Source organism: Anguilla rostrata, chromosome 7 (genome assembly GCF_018555375.3).
Source record: "Anguilla rostrata isolate EN2019 chromosome 7, ASM1855537v3, whole genome shotgun sequence".
Classification (NCBI taxonomy): Eukaryota; Metazoa; Chordata; class Actinopteri; order Anguilliformes; family Anguillidae; genus Anguilla; species Anguilla rostrata.
This window is the reverse complement of record NC_057939.1, coordinates 48,433,370-48,444,583: the sequence shown is the minus strand read 5'-3', so window position 1 is coordinate 48,444,583 and position 11,214 is coordinate 48,433,370. Positions and strand designations below refer to the sequence as shown.

Sequence of the window (11,214 nt, the reverse complement as noted above, 5' to 3'; positions counted from 1 at the left end):
TTAGCGCCTCCTGAAACGTGCTGCTATAGCCCGAGTGTTTTTTTTTTTTTTAAATCCATTTTTACTTTTGGCTCCAAATCTCAGCTGAGAGGCTCCAGCCAAGTGGAAAATGTGCCCCTGACCTTCTGTCTCCGTATTAATTTGGCGGAATGGTAATGCCATTACGACACATTCAAAGCCAAATTGTCTTAATTGCAAATTAGCCAGAGGACGCTGGAAATGCACAAATTAAATATGATCGGAGTTAGCGAAAGGGGGAGAATTGGAACGTCCCCATTAGCAATCATTTGTGGCATGTGTTAACAAATATAATGAAATGTCAAGTTTGCCAACTCTATTGGAAGTATCATTTTCAACTGACGATTAGCGTCGCTTAATGCTAACGGGCTGGTGCTCCGGAAAACGAGCGTCGCTCAATTAATATTTTATTCGATCCTTCCCCCCCCAGCCCTTCACGACAAATTTGGGATGACCGGTCCAGCTCACTGTCAGTGGTCACTGCTGCCCCTTTCGCTATGGATTCGTCAGAGCTCGGCGAGGAAGGTTCTCTCTGAAGCATGTGACGTTAGGTCGCCGTGCTTCCTATCGCGCCGCGCTCTGTAAGTCAAGCTCACGCAGACGTGACGAGAGCCGGAGGAAGTCGCTTCAGGTGTGGCCTTCAGGTGCAGCCGACTGAAGCCGCCCCTTCCCTGGCGACGTTGGCGGTAAAGGTGGGCGGCCCACAGGTGACGCTGGCAGAAGAATTAATGAACCTGGAACCCGGGGAGACCACGTGGCAGTGGGCTTCCTGTGTGACCCATACTGCAGTCCATTCATTCGAGAACGTTCCTTAACTGTCACACTGCAGTACCGTACAAATTGCAAACAGTAATTACCTTTAGCGATAAATCTGGGGCCAAAATAACCCCACTTACCATTCGACATTAACAAGTCCGTCAGAAGTGTTCGGAAAAAAATAAGAATAGGAAAAATCTAACATCCCAATGACATCACAGAGCGGTCGTGATCGCGATCAACTGCGCGACTGTCAAGACGAACACGGCAGCGTCTTTAGCGTAAGAGAACGGGGGCGGAGTCAGAGGCCTGACTGATCTGCTTTGTGGGAAGGGTTTTTTTTTTATTTTTACCAACACCGCAAATAAGCAGATTTGTAGGGGGAACAAAAATCAGCATATGGCGGCTAATTGTTCTTTCTTGGGCAGCAGCCAGCTGAGAAGCATTAGCGGTGTCGTAACAAGGACAGACACCCCCGAGGCATCCCCCCGTGCATCTCTTCAAAAAAACTGCTCTGCACCGCTACGGTGGGAACACGCTCCCTTCAACCGCAAAACGCTTCGTATCCTCCGTCATCGTGTCACCTTACGGCAAAGGCCGTACCGCCTTCAACCGCAAACTGTTCTAAACCTCTACCACGTCAAATTACTGTGAGACCGCAAGGTCTCTAATCGAAGACCTCTTAAACCCTCTACCACAGCCTGAGTGCTACCTGTCCTGAACCACTAACCACTGTCCTCGACCAAACTACGGTAAGAGCAGGCCTCTCTGACTGTTAACCGCTCTTTTCAAAGGTCTGACCACATCCTGCCCTAGAATGACCACACAACCTTCAACAGTAACCATTGAAACATCCTAACTAACTAACTCCGGCTTCGACAACGAACTGGCCTTTCCTAAGGTTTCACCCACATTTCAGTTAGGCCGCACTTCAACTGCAAACCGTTCCGTTCTGAGATAATGCAACTGCCACCAAACACTGCTTGTACTTGTATGTTTACAGTCTGCAGGATAAAATCGCATCAGATCTCCACATAAATTGGCCCTTTTTCCCCCAACGTACACCGCTCCACGCGAGAAACCTTAATTTGCCACACCGCGCCGTAACAAGGGCAAGCCAAAAAAAAATTAATAAATGGCAACTTGTAATTCCACGCTGGAAGTTCAGCGAAGGAACCAACACGGGCAATGAATATCCCGTCAAGCCATGTGAGAAGGGCCTTTTTATAATAAACCCTCACACAGAATGCGTTGTAGCATGTATATTTATGGGTGTTAAGCAAAGTCTTTTTTCTTCTTTTTTTTTTTTTTTTGCTTTCCCCGGGTCTGGTAACAAGCGTAACATGTTTGCAGGCACCCGGTCCGGCGTCGGCAGGATGGGATTTATTAAATCTAACCCAGCGCAAGGAGTGTGTGCGAGCCGGGATGAGAACTCTGTTACCTCCGCTCATCTGAATGTGTTTGAGATTGGCTGAAAACTCATTATTCAGGGCTTCCGGTGCTGATAACTTTGATTTTCATTCATCCATACCATGGCCAAAAGGTAACATTTAATGAAGTACCATTCAGAGAGTAAATGAGGTCATATAATAGACAGTGCGCTTGCACCTTGTGTTCCAGTACTGATAGCTTTTAAGGGTGCCATGATGAACCAACAGAGCTCATTTCACCCTTGTAATAAATTCATACTATTAATATTTATCAAATGTGTGGGCTGTTTCAGCTCGCACACCGCATATGAGAGCATAAATCTGTACTATGATATCAATTATAAAGCTTCTTTTGAGCAGCACATAAATTGTATTTAAAAAAAAAAAAAGATTTTGTTGTATATTATACCCTTTTATGCTTTAAGCCTGGCAGAAAAGCACTTCACATATCTCCAGTTCCAGTGGGAACCTTAAACTGTGGCTTCATTTCAGACCGTTCAACTAAGAATTCCGCATTAATTGCCCACCATCAAATGCAATTAGCAATTCTTTCATGTGTGGTTTATGTAATGTAATACTTAATTTACATTATTCATTCATATTCTGTTTTGGATTATAGGCTGAAAATTCGTTATTAGTGTAGATGTAACCACGCTGCTGGAGTTTTGGAAAAAAAAAATAGACTGATTGAATAATTAATTGGAAAAAAAAAAAAAAAAACGAGCGGCAGATTCCTTACGGATTTATGGGGTAATTATTCTATCTTGTGATTATCTACTTTATATGATAGCAAGTGATGAGGAAAATTATTCTATTGAAATGAGAGTTTCTCAGCAGCTGCAACATAATATAATGTTTTGTCCCCAAAATATTTTAAGTGCCTTGTATTTTCATATGAACAATTACAACCAAAAAATATTTGCTTGGTGATTTACACTTGGTGTAATTTTTTTTGTCCATCAACAAGCAAGTGAATATTATATGAGTAATATGATTATTACATGATTCAAGTCTAAATACAAACTCCCAAGTATTCATGATATATATATATATACACACACACACACACACACACACAGACATACACATAAAAAACCACGACACTGCTATTTCATTTCAGATGATGTTCGACAGCTCCTGTAACTTAAATACCAGCACATTTTTCCTTCAGAATGATTGCTCATACAGATATTCTTTGCTCCACACAGATGTAAGTGCTACCTTAAGCCCCGTCGCTAAACAGCAATTGCCGGCCAACAGGTTGTTTTCGACAGCGCGCCCATCGCCCGCCAGACGGCCCGCCATTACGGGCTCGGCACTCCAGGACTATGATTTGCACACTTGTGGGATCGTGGCTCTCCTACAGTCACTTACAGCACAGATCTGATAGCATTTGTATAATATAGTATTACTTTTTAAAGAAGCAGACAATTTAAAAATCCTATTGCCGCCTTCATTTTATACATTTTTTTTCTGTCGTTCTTTTTTTTTTTTTTTTTGCTATGGCGGTCATTCGCACATCATCGCTTTTCGACTTTTTTTTTAACGGTGGCCGCTAAGCTATTCATTTTCCGGCAGGGCAGGGCCCTATTTACTGTTTGCAGAGCAATATGCACTCACCGGTTTAGGAGACGGTTTGGGCTCAGAGGGTCTCATGTGCAAGTGGGCCATCATTGCCTGAAGACGCTCACGCTCTTTAGAAAGCTGTTAGCCAGGGGTGGGGGGGGGGGGGCAGGGTGGAGGGAGGGGGGTGGTGTGAAGAGAAGAAGGAGAGAGAGGGAGAGAGAGAGAGAGAGAACAAGAGCACAAGGCCGTTTTAGAAGTGAGCGATTCTGTGAGTCTTCCACAGCAATACATCTTGTTACTGAGCTTGTCTGAACGTAATGAACCCTGCCAATGCCCAGTGCAGACCCTTACAGGAGAAGAGAAAGAGAGAGAGAGACAGAGGGAGAGAGAGAGAGAGAGAGGGAATGAAGAGAGAGAGAGAGAAAGGGAAAAGGGGAAGGAGAGAGAAAGAGAGAGAGTGTGTGGAATCCTGGCAGAGAGCACCAAAAGGTCAGGCAAAACAAATAACACTTCATCTCTTTGTCAATAGCGGAATTTGGGTCACGGACGCTTTGACAGTAACAAGTTACTAAGGCCGTAAATTAGGCGGTGCTGGGCGTCTACTCAAAGTCCTGTGGACACTGTTAGGACGGGACCGGGGCTGGCAGCTGCGGGGAGGTGAAGGGTCCTCCAAGCAGAGGGCCTGGGAGGGCCTGGGAGGCCCGCCCCCTCGGCCCAATCCCCCGTTCCCTCCCAGGTCCAGTTAGGGCCCCCGCAGCTTGCCATCATCAATCTAATTCGGCAGAGTGACAGAGACCAGGCAGTGCGAAACCCCACCCCCCAACTAAGCCCATCCGTACCCACACTGCACTGGGTCTCATTACCACTGACCAGCTTCGGAGGTGCCGGAAACAGCAAAAGCTGCTATAATTGGTCACACTCTTCGCGTGGGCTTGTCGTAGCTCCTTTTTTTTTGGTGTCAGCAAAAAATAAAATTTTAACCAATACATTAATACCAGATATGCATTTCTAAATATATCATGAATATGATTTTTTTTTTCTTTTCATGAATTAAAACCCAGCAAAATGTCCACAAAGCTTATGTGAGAACTACAGCTGAGGCAGTGTTCAGAAGAATTCTGCTTCTCCTCCACTCTCAGAGCCACTGGATAAAGTGTTTTGAATTGGGTGTCTGGTGACACTGTACAAATTCAGTTCATTCTTTTAAAAAAAAAAGGCACCGCAGTGGCTAAAAATGTCATTCAATTACAGGACTCATTTTCTTAGCACCACATCAAATTAATAAGGTTGTGCTCCTACTGAAAATAGTTATCTTCTGTTGAGCTTTGTTCAGGTGCAAAGCTCATTTAAATTAATACACACCAGCACAGATGCAGATTTAGACAGATTTTCTATTAAAGGGCAAGGAGAGGAAAATAAGCACAATTGTAATTATATTTTTTTTAAAGCAACTGACAGCTTCTCGGCTAGTACAAAAAATCTTTCAGAAAGTCTGAATAAGGTTGTGGTTCTGATGAGGAACAAGGACACAAGAAACAAATGTTATGGCAGCATTTTTTTCTCGACTCCCAAACTACACGGCAGCCAACATTCTGGCTACACTGTAAACATGTTCTATAAGCATATATTTCTATCCCCTCCCCCTCCCCAAACAGATAAATGTATTAAATGTGTGTGAATTAGCAAAGTCGTGAGAAGACCACATTTTTAAAATGTAAAAACCAAGAAAAATACATGGAAAATTTAAATGTTATGTGTACCTGGGCATCAGTAACAGAGCATCACAGCGAGGGAGACCCACCTGTATCTCTAACTGCTGCACGACCTGCATCTGGACCCGGCACTGCGCGGTGCTCCTGTCGTCCAACGCGTGCTCATTGTTAAGGTGCCTGAAAAAAAGAGAGGGGGGGAGAAGAGAGGGTTCTTTAATGACGCTCTTTTAAACAGGCCGCTCCGTTTGGGGGGGTTACGGGCGAGGGCCAGAAGAGAGCCGAAGATCTCCACGCGCTGCGGAAAGACCCTTCGTTTCTGAGGCGTTCTTATCCCGCGCGGCGGCGGATCTGAAGATGCTAGCGTGCGCTGGAAGAAAAAAAAAAAAAAAGGAAAAGGAAAAGAGGAAGTGTTTGAACCTTGGCCGGTGCTAAAGGACAGAGGCAGCCGTAATTAAAGCTCACAGCTGTACAGTCATTTGAATACGTGTGAAACTGTCATGTGACATCCCAGCATGCTTTGCGCCGGATCTGAATCACAAAGCAAAAAACTTCCGTTCTGTTGTGACAGATGCTGCTTCGCAGTGGAAATATAAAATGCTTTAGTTTCCTGATGAGATGCCCTTTAGTAGATTAAAAGTAATCTGTTATAGGTTCAGGGTGCAACACCAGTGAATCTACAACAAGACCTCTCCAGCCTATTTTTAAATTGGTCCCTTCCCTAATAAATAAATAAATAAATAAATAGAGAAACAATCATCAATATTCTGATGGTTTTCCAGGTGAAAAATATTGACATTGAAAAAATGTTTTTTTTTGTCCTCTTCATGCACCGTTGAAAAGATTTTTCATAAAGCAATCAATAATTTAACTTGAGTCACATTTTACAAAATGCTCCTTTCACAAGCAGTCTCCTCCCCCCACCCCGCACCCCCCCCCCCTCTCCAGTCGACATATTTAACGGACCTTCTCATTAGAATAAAAAATCCGCAGACAGCGCTAACAGTCAATGAAGGGTTGACTTGATTGGATTTTGTCTCTAGGACACAAAAGAACCTTGCCATTAAAATAGACCTTTATTCCCCCCAGTACGGAGGGGGAAAAGGTTTTAAAAGTGTTGTGATGTTCGGTAATGAGCCTCTATCTAAATTATCATTGGTGACAAACTCACAAAGCCCTCTTTGAGGACACATGGTTATGAAATGCCAGAGCTGCCACTTTCCTTCCTGTAATTATAGGTTAGCTTGCAGCCCTTCAGTGATCATTCCTGGCGCTGGCGGCGGCGAATTGCTACGGGTTCGAGACGCGCATCCATACCTCCGCTGTATCTTTTCTTCCCGCTTCTTGCCTTACTATTGTTTATCTGCGATATGCAAAATAACACGGCCTATTCATTACCCTACCTAATTATGCCAATCAAAAAAAAAAAAAAAAAAACCCTGGAAGGGGAGGTGGGGCTTAGGAAGCACAATGGTGTGATCACTATGTAGTGCATTACCATTAAATTATGGCTTCTGTGCATTTGCCTCTTTTTCTTTTTTTTCTCTTCTCTTTTTTAAATTTTATTCCCGTTTACGCTTTTGTAACCGCGTTTGACTCCGCGGCCGGGGAGCTCCTCCATTACGGGACGGGCGCTGAAAGGGCGGGGCGGGCGAGGGCGCCGCAGCCCGTGCCTAATTGCCGTTTCGGAATGCATATGCAAAGGGACATTTCATTAATCATTTAATCACGTCCCTCGCAGGAAGCAGGAACTAATGTTGCAAATACCCTTTTCATTTCAATGCTCATAATGCTATCTCCTGCACTTGATATATTGCATGTCAAATTATAGCTGCTTCAGATGGGCCGAATGGGGTTTTAAAAAAAAAAAAGGAAAAAAAAATCTAATGTTAACCCCTGAACGTACTTTGTTACAAAATTAAGTTTTCTGCTTAATGCCCGTTATCTATGTTTTTTTTCTTCTTCTCTTCTCTCTTTCCTTCATTTTCTGTGGGCAGGTCCGGAGATTTAGGTGAGCACCGTCTGACACCATCTTGCGGACCTATTCTCTCCTCGGCCCGCCTGTTAACAAGGCGATTACGCACAAATTACTGCGCGCCTATGAAATATTTAAGCGCATCCTGCTCTGCTATGCATTAATAAAACCGCAGAGAGGTCCGCAATCCAGGTTAGCCGCAGTGTCCGACATCCCCTAATGAGCCCGGTGCAGACACTGTAGTTCAAACAGAAGCCGTGGAAAAAGAAGGGGGTGAAAAAAACGAGGCCGGTGCCTTCAAACAGGCAGCTCCGAACAAACATTCCTCAAGCCGGTAGTAATTTATGGGTCACTTTATCGGTATATTGATTTTTATTTTGAGAATGGAATAAATGATGTGATGGGCTGAGTCTCGGTAAAACAGAGAGGAAACCCTGGGCCTTACACTGCGAGAGAGAGAGAGAGAGAGAGAAAGGGGAGAGAAAGGGAGAGAGAGAGGGAGGTAGAGAGGGGGAGAGTGCTTACCGCGTGCGTCAAAGCACTCAGACAAACACATACCTCCCAGAATGAGGGTTAAAAAAAATGCAATTGCTATATTTACAGCCTTTAGAATGGGCTATGAAGCATTGTTCCTGGAGGCCTGGCGCTCGGTCTTATCGCTGTTATTTAAAGCAGACGGGGGGTGTCTGAACGGATAACATGGCCGCGTTGTTAGGGGCGCCCGCATGTTAAGTAGCAGACGGCCAATTAAAACGCAGCGCGGGAGATGAGCGGTGTGACTCCCGTCGGGGGGGCGTCCGCGGCGTGCTTCCCGCTAGGCGCCGGTCGCGTGCCGCCGCGGACGGCCTGGCCCTGGGCCTCGGCCTCAGCGGAGAGGGCGTTAGCGTTAGCGGAGCGGATGTTAGCGTTCCGCTCGGCGCGTCCGTCGCCGCTCCTGTTGGTTTTAAAGGTCCTGTCACGTCAGGCCGGGCTGGCCTTCCGCGCGCCCGCCGGCGGCGTCGGCCGAGGTTCCCCGCCGCGCGGGTTTAATTAGGGACCGCTCAGACGCTGCCGGTCAGGCTAGCGGCTCCGCTCGCCGTGCGTTAGGGGCTCCGGGTCGCAGCGAAGCGCTCGCCGGAGAAGCGGAGTTAAGTGGAAGGCAAATAAACCGTCTCTCTCCGCGCTCGCGGCGCGTGTCATCGATCGGGGGTGGGGGTGTGGGTGTGTTGGGGGGGGGGGGCTCGCGTTCCTGAAAAGCAGCGCAAAGTGAAATTGGGACTGCGTATAAATACTGAGGACCGGGCTCTTTATTAGCGCCCCGGACCCACCCTTCTTAGCCCCCTCGCCGCTCAGATATATGTGTGAAGGTCGAGGAGAGAGGAAATCAATAAAGACACTAAGCCTGAACGGAAGCACCTTATATAATGATACACTTTCCTAAACAATGCAGAAACGCCTCGGCATGTCCGAGCATGTCTCCAGTTCATGCTCAATATACTCTCTCAACCCATCACCAACAAGGCCCTTCAAATAACTTACTGCTACCACTATTATAATTGTTATTATTATTATTATTATTATTATTGAAATGTATTATTATAAACCTAAAAGATATGGAACCAGTCAGTCTATTACCATTATCCTTTTAATCTATCTATGCTTAAAAAAGTAAATGTATCATGCAAACGCACAGGTGTGTTCTGGCCAGAACACTTCATAGAAGTGTCTCAATCAATTAACCCATTCGTCATTATAGACATATAATTAAATGTATATGAAGGTCATACATTATTCAAGTAAGTTTTGAACTGTCCCACACACAAACACACATCCACCAGCATGCAGACACATGCACAGACACACATGAATACACGCACACACACACACACACACACATGCACACACATGGACATCCACGCACACACACATGCACACACACACACACACACACACAGTACAAACACACTCCAGCTGATCCTCAGCTGGTCATGGAGTGGCTGCTCACGGCTCTCGGAGCCTCGCACGCCTTTTCCTTCGTGGCGATTCAGACCAGACTACGAAAGTTAGCCTGCCGCGCTCCACGCGCACGGGACAGCTCTCCGGCTAGGTGGATCTCCTGTCAAGCCCACTGCTCCGTCACAAAATAAATCGTTTTAAAAACCGCGCGTTCCAGTGTGCAGAACAATCCCGGCGTGCCGTCCTGACATCACAAAAACGCTTTAAAAACCATCGGCTCCAGACACATCCGAACAACAAGCCCGACTTCTGCAGCGGGACGCCTGACACGTCTCCAGAAACATGAAAGAGCTCCCCCTGACACTAACCAAGGTACGCGCACACAGGCCCCCTTTGAGCCGCGGATCACACTCCACCTGATAGGGCCTGTCTCCTTCAGATTACTGTACACAGATCAGCCTTCATGTGATAGTGTCTCTCTCCTTCTGAGTACTGTACACAGATCAGCCTTTATGAGATAGTGTCTCTCTCCTTCAGATTACTGTACACAGATCAGCCTTCATGTGATAGTGTCTCTCTCCTTCTGAGTACTGTACACAGATCAGCCTTTATGAGATAGTGTCTCTCTCCTTCAGATTACTGTACACAGATCAGCCTTTATGTGATAGTGTCTCTCTCCTTCTGAGTACGCCACAGGATTACACTTTACTCACACGGCTGACTTCTATGGCCACAGTTCTGTTATTCACCCCCATATTATCGCTTTAAAAAAAAAGGGGGGGGGGGGGTATTGCTTTGTCACATTGCGGGGTTTTAACAGTTCAATCATGTCTGCTGACAGACGGGGCTGTTTTCTTGCGTTCTTTGAGTCAAAATTATTTTGTCAAAAAGAGGGGCTGCAGTTGTGATACACCCAGCTTGTGACTTTTTGATCTTACAGCAGTGGCACAACCCTACAACATCAATTTTAAAACTGAAATTTGGGAAAATAAACACTAAAAAAAAAGGAGGAAAAAATGAATAGAAATTCTATTATGAAAAAACCAATACACTCGAAACATATACCCGACTGCATTCACTTTGACTATCAACAATACTACCTGACATATTAGCAATCTTGGAACCATGACAAGAGCATATGATGCATTTTTTTGCCTTTGGTAAAGACAGAGTGCCTAACATCTGTGTTGACCCTTGTCTCAAACACTCAAAAATTCTAAAAGCCCAAGCAACATTCCATTACGATCATATTCCACAACTCCCAGTGTCAACAAATATCCCCAAGCAGCATAATCGGTCGGGGAAAAAAAATCACCTTGAACCAATCTCAGCCTATTTACACTCCCTCGTTCCACTTGCAGAATTCGACCTGAGGCGTCGCCATGAAATATTCAACAAACACCCTGCCACGGTCCCAGGCAGGGCTCCAGGAAACGGGAGATTTCGGAGGGCGAGGGCGAGGGCGTGGAGGCTCGGACACGGGCAGAGAGGCCTAATCTTCTCCCATAATGCCGAGGCACAGACAGAGCCCCGGCTCAAGCTGCAAGACAAACGTCTCCTCTGAGGACTGCACGCGCACCGAGGAGCTTACTGACCCTCTTATCAGCCAGCCGGCGGCCTGACCCCACAGCGCTGGACTTCACTTCGTCTTCCCAGTTCTACCGGTCAGCGTTCACGTCTGCGCTCTGGTTAAACGCGCTATTGACCCTGTTTAGCCACCGGGATGTATTTTACCGTTCCGCGAGTCGTCAACAGCCAGGCCGCGTTCGCATTTTTTTACTCCAGCAAATGAGCGCGCTAACCTGTCACGTCCACTGAGATGGAC

At 46.0% G+C, this 11,214-nt stretch overlaps 1 protein-coding gene across 4 annotated transcripts in view; it reads right to left on the bottom strand.

Annotated features, from left to right (window-relative positions):
* Window positions 1–11,214, bottom strand: part of foxp2 (forkhead box P2) — a 146,208-nt gene that overhangs the window by 16,171 nt on the left and 118,823 nt on the right. For all 4 annotated transcript variants that reach the window (XM_064344831.1, XM_064344832.1, XM_064344833.1 and 1 more), the window contains 2 exons: window positions 5,572–5,659; window positions 3,825–3,908 (listed from right to left, as the gene is read on the bottom strand). In XM_064344831.1, the coding sequence (XP_064200901.1) occupies window positions 3,825–3,908; window positions 5,572–5,659 (172 nt within the window). The remainder of the gene's footprint in view (window positions 1–3,824; window positions 3,909–5,571; window positions 5,660–11,214) is intronic.